General features: G+C 36.8%; 2 protein-coding genes across 2 annotated transcripts; both read right to left on the reverse strand.

Annotated features, from left to right (window-relative positions):
- Positions 1-714: 714 nt before the first annotated feature.
- On the reverse strand, positions 715-1,659 carry LOC122115718 (olfactory receptor 52Z1-like). Its single transcript, XM_042689171.1, has one exon. The coding sequence runs from the start codon at positions 1,561-1,563 to the stop codon at positions 715-717; it is 849 nt and encodes a 282-aa protein (XP_042545105.1). The 5' UTR covers positions 1,564-1,659.
- An 11,359-nt stretch (positions 1,660-13,018) lies between these two features.
- LOC122116265 (olfactory receptor 52A5-like) lies at positions 13,019-13,969 on the reverse strand. The gene has a single exon (XM_042689894.1). The coding sequence runs from the start codon at positions 13,967-13,969 to the stop codon at positions 13,019-13,021; it is 951 nt and encodes a 316-aa protein (XP_042545828.1).
- Between the last annotated feature and the right edge of the window lie 1,833 nt (positions 13,970-15,802).

Consider the following 15,802-nt stretch of genomic DNA (forward strand, 5'->3'; position numbering starts at 1 on the left):
TTTCAAAACATATTTTACAAAGACAATCTCAAAGCTGCATGGTACTGATATAGAAACAGGAAAATGTATCAAATGAAAAGAATATAAAACCCAGAATAAAACTCACAGGTTGTGTTATGTTGATTTTTGACAAAGATTCCAAGAATATATAATGAGGAAAAAACAATTTCTTCAAAATATTTTGTAGAGACAATTTGTTTCGTTTCTATGCTCACACATGGCACCTACAAATTTGGCTACTTCTCCAGCTCAGCTCTTTTTTATTCTAATTATTTTGGAGGTAGAATATCATGGATTTTCATACAGAGGCTAATTTCAAATCATGGTCCTCAGATCTCAGGTACATGAGTAGCTAGGAATATAAGTGTGAACCACTGGCACCATCTTAAAGTATTATTTTTAGCCAACATTAATGGCAGAAAGTGTTTCAGCATTATCCTTCCATAGATGAGCAAAATGTTCTTTGATGATATTTTCCTCTCTTATAGTCTTTTTTTTTTATTATTTCAATACTCTTTTTTGAAAAACTTTCAGTCTTTCACTTTAGTACAATGAAAACTTTCACAGATAGTATCTTTTCAAGTGGATTTGAAATTTGTTTCTGCATTTCATTTCTTTCTCTTCTTCATTTAACTAGTGTTTTAAAGAGAAAGAGAGAGACATATATGTAGAGTTTTATTCAGAAACACTCAATGGTTTGCATTATCTGTCAGTTTAACAACATGTACTCATAGAGGAGAAAACATAAATCGCCCGATCTTGAATTTGTTTGGTCTTCACTCCATAAATGATGGGGTTGAGCATAGGGGGCACCACCACATAGAGGTTCGCCACTAGGATGTGGATGTGGCGAGGAATGGTTTTGCCTCCGAAGCGATGGGCAAAGAAGGAGAAGAATGCTGGTGTATAGAACAAAAGGATGACACAGATATGGGAACCACATGTGTTAAGGGCCTTATATCTGGCAGCCCAGGAAGGTATCTGAAAAACAGTATAAAGGATCGCTGTGTAGGACATAATGATGAATATTATATCCAGCCCCGTGGAGAGCAGAGCCACAGTGAGTCCGTAAATAACGTTGACATTGATATTGTCACAAGCCAACCTGGCAATGCCCATGTGCTCACAGTAGGAATGGGGGATGATGTTTTTCCCACAATATAAGAGTCGATACACCAGGAAGATGAATGGACAACAGATGAAAAAGCTCCTGAGGACAGCTGCAATGCCAATCTTACCAATGACTGGTGAGGTAAGGATCATGGTGTATTTCAGAGGGTGACAGATGGCCACATAGCGGTCAAAGGCCATGGCCAGGAGAATAGCAGATTCTGCCACGAAGATGAAATGGATGAAGAACATCTGGGACACACAGCTACGGAAAGATATATCTGTAGAATGGAACCAGAAGATGGCCAGCATCTTGGGAGCTGTGGCCGTGGAGAGTAGGACGTCTGCTAGGGCCAGCATGGAGAGGAAGAGATACATGGGCTCATGGAGACTGCGCTCAGTGACAATCAGAAGGATCAAGAAGATGTTGCCCATGACTGCTACAATGTACATGGAGCAGATAGGGATGGAGATCCAGGTATGCAAGTCTTCCAGTCCTGGGATTCCAATGAGGAAATACCATACGTCCTGGGGGTTGGTGTGATTGTGAAAGGAAGGGTTCATCTGTGCTCTTCAGTCTCAGCTTAGAACCTTAAATGAAGATCAGGAATTTGAGAATTCATGGGCACCAGCCTGGCTGCATAAGATTTGATCAGATGTTCTTTCCAGGATTGTCATCTGAGTAATATCATCATAGGATGAATTATTGATCCCCAAACTGCACAGTTTCTATTAGGAAAAAAAAGTGTTTTTTTATACTTGTCACCAATATGAGACACTGCTGAATTCAAAACCAGGCACAGTAAATCTCAAAGCTATGGTTTTGATTACTACGTCCTTCTGCCTATCACAGCGAAAGTAGATATAAAAGCACAGCATCAAGTACTTCATTGACAGTATTCCTGAAGAAATTGAGAAGACATTGAATTAGCTGCTTTTAAAAGAGGGAATGAACTATGTTGGGCAAATTCCATTTCAAGCAATATCGCACATATGCCCTCTTCTACATTGATTAATCTCTGAATTGATGCTAAGCCTGGTGCTAACTGTTGAGACACAGAAAGGAAGTGAATTGATCCTTATCTGTCATTCAATCTGCTCTTTAAACTTTAGAGACATTAAAAAGTAAACAATTTGCTATGCCAAATTGAGCCAGGCTATTAAATATATATACATATACATATACATATACATATATATATATATATATATATATATATATGTACGTATATGTCTTTTATGGGGTCTATCCTACTTGGGTCACAGATAAACTAGATAATGTGCCTCATATTAACAAGTACATTATAGCAAAACATAATTTAGTTTTTCACACCAAAAAGACATTATGGTCCTTTAATCAAAAGTTAAAGGATGATTTACCAATTACTTGTTCAAAATGAATGTGCATAAAAGTAAGGGCAGTGTTAGATGAAAAGGCGGTCTAGGGGCTACAACCAAAGGGTAGGATGTGTGTGTGTGTGTGTGTGTGTGTGTGTGTGTGTGTGTGTGTGTTGTATAAGTATAAGCATGGAATGGAAATAAATATGAAATAGTCCTCATTTTCCAGAGGAAATGTGGATATCATTTTCTCAGGTGGTGTAGACTTTAAGAACTTACTGTATGTTCATATCTTCATTACACAGCAGTTCTATATTCTAACCATGATAGTTTTGCTACCATTAATTTTTAATTAAGTGGTATTTTGTTTCTTTTTACAAATGAACTTTCTATGATCTGGCATTTTTACTCTCAGTGAAATATATAGCAAGTTTATATTGCCTTAAATTGGCATGAGAATTTTCAAAACTATTTGAATGAAAAGATACTTGTCTATGGTTCTGCTTTGTTTACAGAAAGCCAATTAATGAAACATTTACTGTTCAGCTGCCAATCCTCAAGTTCCAATGGGATTTTGAGACTTCAGCTTGATAAAGAGAAGATTAATTTTGAAGCTCAGCAAATGCAATCCTATGCTAAAGCCATACATGCGAGTGACAGGTTCTCATGAGAAGCTGAGTTACAGGAAATAAAGACATCATAAGGACACTTGTGATAGGGAGAGATTTATCTATATGATAAAAATAAAAGCAGAAATGAAGATGTAAAGAAAGATCAAAAACAATTCTATAGTCTTTCTTTGAACTTTGCTGGTGATATTTTAGGACACCAGTAACCATTTCTGCTGTTTTATTTCCATTGTAACATACATAGCAGCCTGTGGTTACTCAAATTACAGATCTGAGCTTCTTGTAATATCATTCTGTGACAGTATTAATGACTCACTCTGATTGAATTGTGAATGAATAATGAGAGGGACATTAAAATCAATGTGATTCTGGGACCATATACAATCAGATGAAAATATGCTAACCAATCATATTCTGCTTCTATGACCCCAGGAAGTCAGTTTACCTGGACATTTATTTCTCTTATGTACAAAATATTGTAACAATGAGATGTACAAGACATTATGTTGAAAACTAACTTTACAACTTGTGGGGACAGGTGGTAGTTGTGGAAGTGGGAGGAAAGGGATAGTAGGGAAAAAACAAAGGAGGTATCAATGCTTGATAGAAAATGTACTCATTACCTTGCTCATGTAACTGTAACCCCTCTGTACAATATTTTTACAATAAAAAACATGCAAAAATATCTTTTTTAACTGTATTTTTTTGTCTTTTCTGTTTTGGTATTGGGGATCGAACCTAGGACGTTGAACTTGCTAGGCAAGTGCTTTGCCACTGAGCTACATCCCAGCCTACAAAAATATCTTTAAAAATTTCAAGTATTAAAAGTATTAAAGTATATAAATTATAAAGTGTCTATATAACTTTTAGATAAAAATTAGCAGCAAATTCAAGTGTTAGTAAATTGTGAAATTAGTACCTCAGGAGTAAGTATATAAATCAGATAGATCTCTGTCACAACAACAGATGATGCTAGGCCCTGTATAAAATCATGTAAAAAGAATGAAATTATTGTTACCTTGAAACAAATTTAACAATCTTTGATTTCAGGCTTATGATCCATTACTATGAGACTGAATTGGTTTAACATACCCACAAAGTATTTCTTGAATTTTTAAAAAATACCTTTAAGGAGTTGCACAAAAGAATTTCCATTCAACAAAGCAGTTTTGATCATTGTCACCCCTTTCAACATTCTCACCCATTCTGCCTCTACCTACCCCTTTTTAACTTTTCTTAATTTTGTAAGGTGCACATTAAATAAGTATTGGGTCTACTACATCAGTTACTACCCATGACTCCAAAGCCAGCACTTATTTTAAAGGTTCAGGAAACAGAGTAATGGACACAGGCATGTTTTGGGTGCTTTTTGCTTCCTCACTGATTTAAACCATTATTCCTTATGGGGGAGAGATAAAAGAAAAGCTCTGAGTTTCAGCCTTTTAATCTGTGTCTATTCCAGCATCTGATACATAATAAATACTAATAATTTTTATGGAAAATATTTGCATGTACATGTATATATAAATATAGACATTCGCTAATGAACTTGTTTAACCACTACGCCTATCTTTGAATCATAAGACCTATATTACATCTTTGTCTAACCTACAACTCCATGGAAGAAAAATAATCATTGTATAAACATTTTCTATAGGAAAAAAATAGCTACACACCACCCATTTAATTTTTAATACCCATAAAAATGTAGCACAATTGTCACTCTTGCTAAGGCTAAGTGCAGTTTCCATTGGTCAGACAGAGAAAACTGTGAGATGATTCAGTTCTTGAAAGAATAAGCAATTTCTGCAACTTCCTGACTCCTTCTCATATTATTTTCTCATGTTTTCATCAATCAATCTAGAGTCCTTACCTGGTACTTATTAAAATCTTGAAAATAGTTACCAGTTTGAGAGGAGGAAAATCAAAAGGAGAGGACCATAACACAGGTAACAAATCTGGACTGGTCTATTTATACCTCTCTTTAGATATCTCTTGGGTTCTACATTTAAGCCCGAGAGGATTGTGTTTGTGCCTATCGTGAAAGATTTCCAGGATCTAGTTCTGGTACAGAATCTGCAGAGAGAAGCATCATTGCCATCTCTTCTATCATCTGTACAATATTTCACTCCCTCTGGCAATCATTATAAGCCATCTAAGTTAATATAGCGTGGCCTGTTCAGATCTAATTTGTACTGGGAATTCATATCCTGTATCCTCAGAGGGTTGTAAATGCCACATACAGAAGAAGGACTTTGTACATGTTTAAAGGCAGCTAAATTGAATCCTCATTGTTTCATTCCCCTTGAAATCTTAAGGCTCTGTGACCCTGCTTCTCTTTTCTTCCACTGGTTATGTGTTAGAATTGATCAGCTTAGAACAGTTCAGAAACCCCACTAGTCCTCTCCGAGCCTTTGAAATGACCTTTAATGAAAGATAAAGATAGGGGGTGGGGGGAATGGCAAGCACAAATGCCACAAATCATGGGATTCAAAACTGATTCTGTGCAGACAAAACAATTATGTGTACATTCTCTCAGCTAGAACTTTCTAAATATTCATAAGTTTCTATTATTTGTCAATGATTCCCTTGAAAATGTGGTTGGTTTTAAAATTTCTCTGTTGCCTATGTTTCTAGAACATCCCCCATAAATAGGATATCTAACAATCAGCTGAGTAAGATTGGATGCTCAATGCTAGGCCAGGCTCCAAAATCCTCCAAATAAGTCATGTTGACCTTTGTTTGTTTGTTTGTTTACTAGTACAAGGAAACTTGGAGACACTAAATGTTTCCTACATTTTGAATACTTTCCATACCATGGTCTTCAGATCATATGATTGGTTAATTGAATAGCTTTTCCTTACTCTATTGTGTATAAACAAACAAATTAAAATCAGTACTGATATTGTCATCTATCCTGGGAAAACAAGAGAAAGAAATATGTTAAAGAAGAGATATAGAAGGGATGGGGAGACTTACATGATTATAGAAATGGACCTCCTCATCTGATAGTCTGTTGGTGACCCCAACCACAAAGATAGGATGCACAAACTTACTTGGGCAATTTCAAATTTTGTTATTCTATAGCACCACAAAGTCAGAAGTGGGGCTGTGGCTCAAGTAGTAGAGCACTAACCTTGAGCAAAAAAGCTCATGGACTGTGCCCAGTCCTAAGTTCAAATCGAGGACAAGCATTTAGTACATTTTACGATTTCTTCTGTTAACCTTTTTTCCTCTACAATCTTTTTGAAACACAGTTGCATTCATCTCACATTTGTATTTTTTCCATACTGACATGCTTATATGGCTACGAGCTCATTCATATTTATTCCTTCAAAGTAAAGTAAGTAAACAGATTTTTATCCATTGTGGTTGGACCTATCTATTATCACTCTAGAGGTACATGCTCAAAAGTACTTACTTATTTATTTAATTAGACCTCTGTCAGTTTTAGCTGTTTTTTTTTTCTTCTGATTCATATGGACTTAAGTGGTATTTCAGTGTTGTCTCAATTTGTTCTGCTTTCATTACTAAGTACTTTGAACTTCTTTGAACAAGTTGGGGGGAATCCTTTGGTCTTCTTTCTTCTTTCCTGTAAACTTATTTGTTTCTACTTTCTTTTCCACTGTGGTCTTTGAGATATGTTTAAATTTGCATTTTTCTTCCCCATTGCTTATTATTGCATGATGCCTAAGCAGTTTTTCTGATTTCTCTGAGCCTGTAGATACTTCTACAATCTCACCACTAGATGACATACTAAGTCCAGCTTTGCAATGAGTCTATTAAAGCATTCTTGTTTCAACACTTGAGGTCACCACAGCAGGGTGGTATCTAATCTTCAGCTGGTATGTATTCTTACAATGGCCTGAAGGAGTATATAAAAGATGCTTCTCCACTCAAACAAAGCCCTACTGGATTGCAAGAAGCACATAAACACTGATCGATCGACTATACCTTAGCCCTAGCTTTACCGTGAAAGTACCAGCCTCAGTCTTACTGACAATGAATTGGCAGCCACCTTCTTTTACTTCTGCTAAGAGACAGTTACTGTCTGTGTGTTGTTGCTCTGCCTGGGTTTGGAGGAGAAATGGAGTTGAGACACCCTGAGCAAGGACACTTGCAATGATGAATAACATCTGTAGAACACAGTGGACCAAGAGCAGTGCAGACCTGGGAAAAGATCAAGACTTACATTGGTATGACATGCCTTCTGCAACCAAGCACAAGGGTTGCTGACCAGCATATCTGTCTGCCTGCCTGTGGCCATGTGCACCATGAGGACCTAAAGACTCTACCAAGAGGAGCTACCTGATGATTGGAACAGCTTGGACACACCAGGATTCATTCACATTGACTGCACAGCTGATCTTAGCTGTGTATTCAAGGTTATATGAGGTGTAATAGAGCTAACATGTCTGAGTAAAGCATGTCTAAAACCCAGGACCCATGATTCATATTGCTAATCCTACCTACTCAGGTACTCAGGAGGCTAGGATCTAAAGATCCTGGTTTGAAGCCAGCTAGGCAGGAATATCTGTGACTGTAAAAATAAATAAATAAAGTCTAGAAGTAGAACAGTGGTTCAAGTTAAGGAATGCTGGCCTTGAGTGAAATAGCCAAGGGAAAACACAAGGCTCTGAGTTCAAGTCCCAATACCAACACAAAAATAAATAAATCAGTAAAAAAAAAAAAAAAATAGACTGATCGGAGGCTGTTTATGTGTGTGCTGGCCCAGATGGAGAAGCCATGGGTGTTGCCAGCACCAAGTTTCGCCGCAGCAGGACTTGTACTGGGTTTTAATTCTGAGGTTTGGAATTCATTCCTTCTCCCTGCCTCAAGCAGGATACAAATCAACTTATGTTATATTACTACAACTTCACTGTGTGAAGCTTCACATCAGCAACTATATCCTTCTTGTCTTCTTTTTTTTATTATTTTAATTTTTGTGAACATACTGTACAGAGGGGTTACAATTACATGGACAAGATAATGAGTACATTTCTTATCAAGCATTGCAGCCTCCTCCTTTGTTTACCCTTCACATCCCTTCCCAGCCTCCCCATGCCCCCCCACGCAATTCTCCCCGCCCCCACACCCCCCCTACATCCCCCCCTACACCCCCCGTGCACCAAAGTTGTAAAGTTCGTTTTTGACATGACAACTTGTACTTCTCATTGTTGCAACGGGTCCACCTGTATCCTTAAACGACTTGTTTTTCCCCATCTCCTCCACAAATTATACCCACATCAAATATAGTGAAAGCAGGGGTTATACTGTGGGGGAGGGACATACAAAGCAACAAAGAAATAATCTTATAAATGCATTAGAAACACATGCATGAAAGAAAAAAACATTTATATACATATCTAAGGGTTCATTTTCCTAACATCACATTATCTGACCTTTTACTTCTTGTCTTTCTTCGGTGTATTTATTCTTATCTTTTTACCAAAACCAGGCACCATGGTCTTTCATTTCGCTTCCTGTGGACTTTGAAGGTGGTTTGGTGCATGCACAACAGTATAAACATTGTCTCTATGAGGAAACCATTACTAAAGCATCTTGCTCTGCCACCATCTTTCGCTACCTCCTAAACTGCAAGCATAAATCCAACCTATGATGCAATAACTTCACACTAGGTTTCTAGCCACCAATGAAAACATAGGTGCAAAAGGATTTGTATAAATGTGAATAGCTGGTTTATTTAGAAGAGCTCCACCTGGAAAGAACACAAATGTACATGGAGAAATGAATGGATAAATATTATATCTATAATTCATGTATAATATTATATATAATTATATATATTTTGTGGATATATTTTGTATGAAAGTTGAATTATTATAAAATGTAATTCTAAAAGATAAAAGAAATTAGATCAAATGTAATTGAACATCCCACATTCACATTTGCATGGAAAAATTTAAATATGCAAACTTGTTTTTATTAACTACATTCAGGTAAGTATTTCCTATAAATAACAACTGATATAGGGTTACATCACAAATGCACCTGAGACCATTTTTCCAGTTAGTACTTTAATTGTAGTAATGATTTCATAGACATAGATATAGGTTCATTTAATCAGTTTATAGACCTGATGTATACACACTTAATCCTATGTCACATGTTTATAATAAGGTCATATAACTTACCTCCTTCTATAACTGTAAACCAAATTGTATTCATCTTATGCTTACTATGATATAATATGGTGGAAAATCTTTCTAAAGGAATGTATGCATTTTTGCATTTTAATTTCTTTCAAAGAATGATTTCCCATTCTTTATCATCCCTGAACAGTTGATTTCATAAACACCAGAATAACTAATTCTTTAATGCAGAACAAACATGAAAAGTAACTTTTTCAGTTACTTTTCTCTCCATCAACCAACATTTTGGGATTCCCCTCCCCCTTTTTTGTGATTGTACCATTTCTTCCAAATTTATTTAATTTTATTAAAAAATATCAGACTTGAATTTATTTCTATATCACTTAAAAATCCTATTCTTCAATTTTAGAATTTCAACTAGCCTTCCTTATTAATAATATGGTATATGTATGTTTGTGAAAGACAGACAGACAAACAGAAACACAGAGATGTCTTTGACCTCTGCCAAATTAGGTACTCAGGCATCTTTGCTTATTTCCTTGTTTTTCTAATTTATTTATTAATTTAGGCCATACTAGGGTTTGAACTTGGGCTTTGCTATTATTAGGCAAACTCTGCCTTTTGAACCACACACCCAGTCCTTTGGGGTCTAGCTTCTTTTTTCAGAGAATGTCTCTTCCTTTTGTCCAGGCTAGCCTCAGATTATTATCTTCCTACTTCCATTTCCTAAATAGCTGAGAGTACTGATTAGTGTCACCATAACCGCTCTTCTGTTTTGCTTTGAATTGTTTAGTTCTCAAACTTGGAGGCTAATTGAAGAAAACTTATACATAACTACTATAGAGACTAAATGAAGATGCAAAGGAAGTACAGCAAGAAATATATGTACAAAGGTCCAAAAGCCCTACTCCTATGTCAATTTTGTGTTTGCCTCATAATTTATTTCAGGATTAAGAATTATTCTTTCAATCCTGAATGCATCACTTACCTTAATACTATAGTAATTCATTTCCTAGGTATAGATTTCATGGTAAAACTTAGCCCCAAATATACCGCCTTTGACTCCATTAGCAACAAGAAAACGCTTTATAAGCTCATCATTTAACCAACGTTGATGAGATTCTAAGAAATCTCAGACATTGTTCTATACATTGATGACATGAGGAGAAGCAGGACACAGCTCTCCTAATCAAAATCCTGAAACATTTAATGCTCACTGTCATATAACTGTAACTACATTCCATTAGAGATTTAAACCTCCAAATATTAGTACAATTGGAGCTATGTAAAAATCATTGTTACACCATAAACATGTTTCTTAAATAAGTCTATATCTGTGTTGATTGTGTTTGCCTAAAAAGAAAGTATTTGTTGCAAATCAAAACAACATTGAGATACCACCTCACCCCAGTTAGAATGGCAAAAATCAAGAACTCTAATAACAACAGATGCTGGCGGGGATGTGGACAGAAGGGAACCTTACTTCATTGTTGGTGGGAATGTAAACTTGTTCAACCACTTTGGAAAGCAGTATGGAGGTTCCTCAAAAGACTTCACATAGAACTCCCCTATGACCCAGCAATCCCACTTTTGAGCATTTACCCAAATGTTTACAAACAAGACCACACTAAAGCTACCAGCACAACTATGTTTATTGCAGCATTATTTACCATAGCTAAGATATGGAACCAACCCAGATGCCCCTCAGTAGATGAATGGATCAAGAAAATGTGGTATATATACACAATGGAATTCTATGCCTCCATCAGGAAGAATGACATTTCCCCATTTGTTAGGAAATGGAAAGGCTTGGAAAAAATTCTATTAAGTGAAGTAAGCCAAGCCCAAAGAAACATAGGTCCCATGGTTTCCCTTATGGGCAATATCTAGTATATGTATGAGTCAAGCAGAAAAGGTCAGATAATGTGATGTTAGGAAAATGAACCCTTAGATATGTATTTAAACGTTTTTTTTCTTTCATGCATTTGTTTCTAACGCATTTATAAGATTATTTCTTTGTTGCTTTGTATGTCCCTCCCCCACAGTATAACCCCTGCTTTCACTGTATTTGATGTCGGTATAATTTGTGGAGGACAGGGGGAAAACAAGTCGTTAAAGGATACAGGTGGACCCGTTGCAACAATGAGAAGTACAAGTTGTCATGTTGAAAAGGAACTTTACAACTTTGGTGTGGGGGGGGGAGGACTGAGTGGGGGGACGGGGGAAGGCTGGGAAGGGATGTGAAGGGTAAACAAAGGAGGAGGCTGCAATGCTTCTTAAGAAATGTACTCATTATCTTGCCCATGTAATTGTAACCCCTCTGTACAGTATGTTCACAATAAAAATAAAAATAAAAAAAGTATTTGTGAGTAGTCCAATTGTTTTTTAATCTTTTTATCTGCATTCTTTCTTTTTGTTGTTAATGGTGGTGGTTGTGGGGCCTGAACTCTGGGCCTGGGTGCTGTCCCTCAGCTCTTCAGCTCCAAGCTAGCACTCTACCACTTTAGCCATAGCACCACTTCCAGCTTTTTCTGCTTATGTGGTGCTGAGAAATCAAACCTAGGTGCTGAGGAATCAAAGTGCATGCAAGACAAGCACTTTACCACTGAGCCACCTTCCCAGCCCTGCATTCTTTCTTTTACAAAGTTCCCAGTGTGTATAATCTTGGGATCATATTATAAAATTTATTTTGCATTATTGGTCTTATATTATGGTAACATAAGTATTTTATAAAAATATGTGAAATAACCAGGCACATGCTACTCACACCTGTAATCCTAGCTACTCACGAGGCTGAGATAGGAGGATAACAGTTCAAAGCCAGCCCTGGCAGAAAAATCAGTGAAACCCTTATCTCCAATTAACCATGAAAAAGCTAGAAGTAGAGCTGTGGCTCAAGAGATAGAGTATAGCCTTGACCAAAAGAGCTCAGGGATAGTAACTAGGCCCTGAGTTCAAGCCCCAGGACTGGCAAAATAATGTATATCTATCTATATCTATATACTTGTGCGTATATATATATATATATATATCTGTATGTATATACAGATACATAAGTGTATGTATATATACAGATATGTAGAAAGACATATATATATATATAGAAAAGTGATTTCAAATTTGTTAAACTAGAGATGCACAAATAAATGCTAGGAAATGAAATGCAGATAAGCTTATAGAAATGGGTTAACTGTCAGCTTAACTATATTGTTATAAAGCATGCTCCACTGAAATTAACTGAAATCAAGTTCAAAAACCAAAATTTTGGTTTTTATATTTGGCTAAGTAGGAAAAGGGAGATATTTGTAGGTTTCCATAAACAGGATCAAAACAAAAGGATACATTAAATAATTTTTACATTTCAACTTAATATCCTTTATAAATTAGTCAATCAAGGTTATTCTTAAAAATTATATATCTCCTAATTATGAGCATATTAAACAGAGACATTTTCCATATCACGTAATTGTAGAGAACATGAGTTTGATTTTTATGTTTTATTGTGAAATGTAATAACACAATATTTTAGACAGTCCTTTGCAAATGGATTTATCAATATGATATGCCTGAAAAAACTAATCATACATCAGTAAGATTTCAGCATGATAGAACTAAAACACTTAGTGCTTCTTTCATAATCTTAATGCCTCTAAATGATTCTATCTTTCATCAGAGTATGTGGGAAAAAAGAACTAAAAATCTATCTCCACTGATTTGATTATTTTAAAGTAAATAATACCATTGCCTTCTAGTAATCTTCTGGGGAACATGAGTTTATGTCATTCAAGTTGTTTGAACCAAACAATTCTGTAGGAGGAATCATTAATTCTAAGAAGTTTTTTTGGAAATTAGAACGTACAGGACATGGTCACGGATTTGCTTAGTCTTTACCCCATAGACAATAGGGTTGAGGAAGGGTGGCACTAGCAGATAAAGACTGGACAGGAGGATATGAACATATGGTGGTATGTGAGAGCCAAACCTGTGTGTGAAGAAAGAGAAGAAGGCCAGGAGGTAGAACTGCAGGAAGACACAGATGTGAGCAATGCATGTGTTGAAGGCCTTGAGTCGGGCTTCCTTCTGGGGCAACTGGAAGACTGTGACGAAGATTTGGACATAGGACAAGGTAATAAAGATGATGTCAAAGCCTAGGATGGTGAAGGCCACAAATAGACCATAGATCTTGTTGATTCTCACATCTTCGGCTGCCAGTTTCACAATGGCCATGTGCTCACAGTAAGAATGGGAGATCACGGTTGTTCGGTAGTGCTTAAAACGACATTTGATGAGCAACAGGGATGGGAGTATGAGAATGACAGCCCTGAGTGTCACCCCAACCCCCAGATTAATCAAGAGCTGCTGAGAGAAGATAGTAGCATGTCTCAGTGGGTTACAGATGGCCACATAGCGGTCCAGGGCCATGGCCAGCAGGATGCCTGATTCTGTTGCCTGAAGGATGTGAATAAGCCCCATTTGCAACAGGCAGGCATCATAAAAAATGCTTGGAGAATGAAACCAGAAGATTCCTAGCATTTTGGGGAGAATGCAGGTGCTAAGCCCAATATCTGTGGTTGCCAGCATGGCCAAAAAAATGTACATGGGAATATGGAGGCTCTCCTCCGTTCTGATTACAAATAAAATGAGAGAATTCCCAATCACAGCAATGATGTACATGACACAGAATGGAATCCCAATCCAGCACTGCACAGACTCCAGGCCGGGAATCCCAATGAGCGTCAACACAGAAGGCATGAAGACTGAGCCATTCACTGTCAGCATGGTGAGTTGGTCAGGAGAAGAAAGTACTGCTATTGCTGCTTCCACTTCTATTCCAGGTTAAGACTAGAGGGATTAAAAATGAGACAAATGCATTTATACTAGCAAAATATGTTTTAGTGAGATTCAAAATTTATCCTCTTACCCATTTTATCCCCACAACTTCTCTCTGTCTATCTGCTTTTGAACAACTATCATTGAAAGATCAACCATCAGGCACCCTATTTCTCCTTTCCTTCATCATTTGCAATGAGCAAAATCGAATTCACTACTTCCTTCTGGTCCATGCCTATTGGATCTAACAAAGTCCCTTTATATTGGGTTGAGGATGTGGTACAGTAGTAGAACACTTGCCTAGTATGTCCAATGATAAAGAAAATCTGCAAAGAGATTTCCTTAGCTTTATGCTTCCTATTCGTCATGTATGCACCTTTGTGATCTGACAGTTGGCACTAGAATAAAATCATTTAACATTAAGACATTCTGAGCATTATACTTCACCTACAGTCGGTGTGAATTTCCTACAGTGGTGGAAGATCGTTGAGCTTTTCCAGTGCTAGAGGAATAGTCTTCCAGAATATTTTTCCAGTCTCTCAGCTCCATCATCTCCTTAGGGTCTGCTGCTTCTTTCACAGAGTCAGAATGCATTCGAGCTGTTCTCTAAAGGTTCTTGTTTATTCCTGAACTCAACCACTTTTTTTCATGCTATTTAATCTTCACAAGCAGTTTGTCTCTGAGTTTGTGTTCACCTTCCATTTCCTGCCATGTTACAGCACTTAACACTGAGTCCATCTTTCACACTCTACTACTTTTTTCTATTCCTCAGCACTAACATTTTACCTTTGCAAGCCTAAGCGGTAATTTCTACCTAGCCACTCGAAATAATGTGGAATCCTCTATGAAAAGTGCTTTTTACCACAGTCATACATGCCTTATATCTATTCAAAATACAATGATTTCTGTACAGTCACACATTCTTCATATTTTTAACTTGATTATTTTAAGTGCATCCTACACAGTGTTTATGCTCTTCACTGGTGCCTGCTTCAAACTTCCACCTCTGTTACCCAGAGACATAGTTTAGTGAAGATGCGCTTCGCCTTACCTTCACACAAAATGTTTTCTGACTCATGGTTGCTTGTGACCTGAATTTGTCTCTCCTACAAGAAATATCAGATCTCAGAACATGTAAAATCTTAAGGTACCTGGCTAGATATATTTATTTTCTTTTAATAATTAGAGTTCATTTTCTGAAACCATTTGGGCCAGTACACACATAAACTAAGCCTCTGATCAGTCTATTTTTTACTTATTTATTTATGTGCTGGTATTGGGACTTGAACTCAGGGCCCTGTATTTTCACTTGGCTATTTCACTCAAGTTGAGCCACTGTTATGCTTCTATATCTGAGTCAACGTAAACCATATGGGAAACATGGGGTCTTCTCCACATGAACTTATATAGAACTATAGTAATATCTACAATTACAGTTCTTACTCTGATTCCGGCATCTAAAATCTCAAAGGCACTTGTACATCTCATTCCAAACTCACTATGAGGACTAATCAACGATTCCATAATAAAACTCTCTTCCCTTTACACCATCCCTGATGTTCATGATTTCATCTCTTCAATTCCGTGACAGAAAACTTTTTGTTTTCCAGAGTTGTCTGCCACATTAGAGAATATCTGCAACAGTCAAGTAGAACTTCTTCATACTCCAAACCTTCCTCCTCTTAATTTCTCATCACAATTCTAACTTTATGTTTCCATAACAGATATTTGCCATGGCTTACAATTATACAGAATCTAAAGCCATAACATAGTTCAAATCCT

Source organism: Dipodomys spectabilis, unplaced genomic scaffold (assembly GCF_019054845.1).
Source record: "Dipodomys spectabilis isolate Male_0828 unplaced genomic scaffold, ASM1905484v1 ptg000003l, whole genome shotgun sequence".
In the NCBI taxonomy this organism is placed as follows: Eukaryota; Metazoa; Chordata; class Mammalia; order Rodentia; family Heteromyidae; genus Dipodomys; species Dipodomys spectabilis.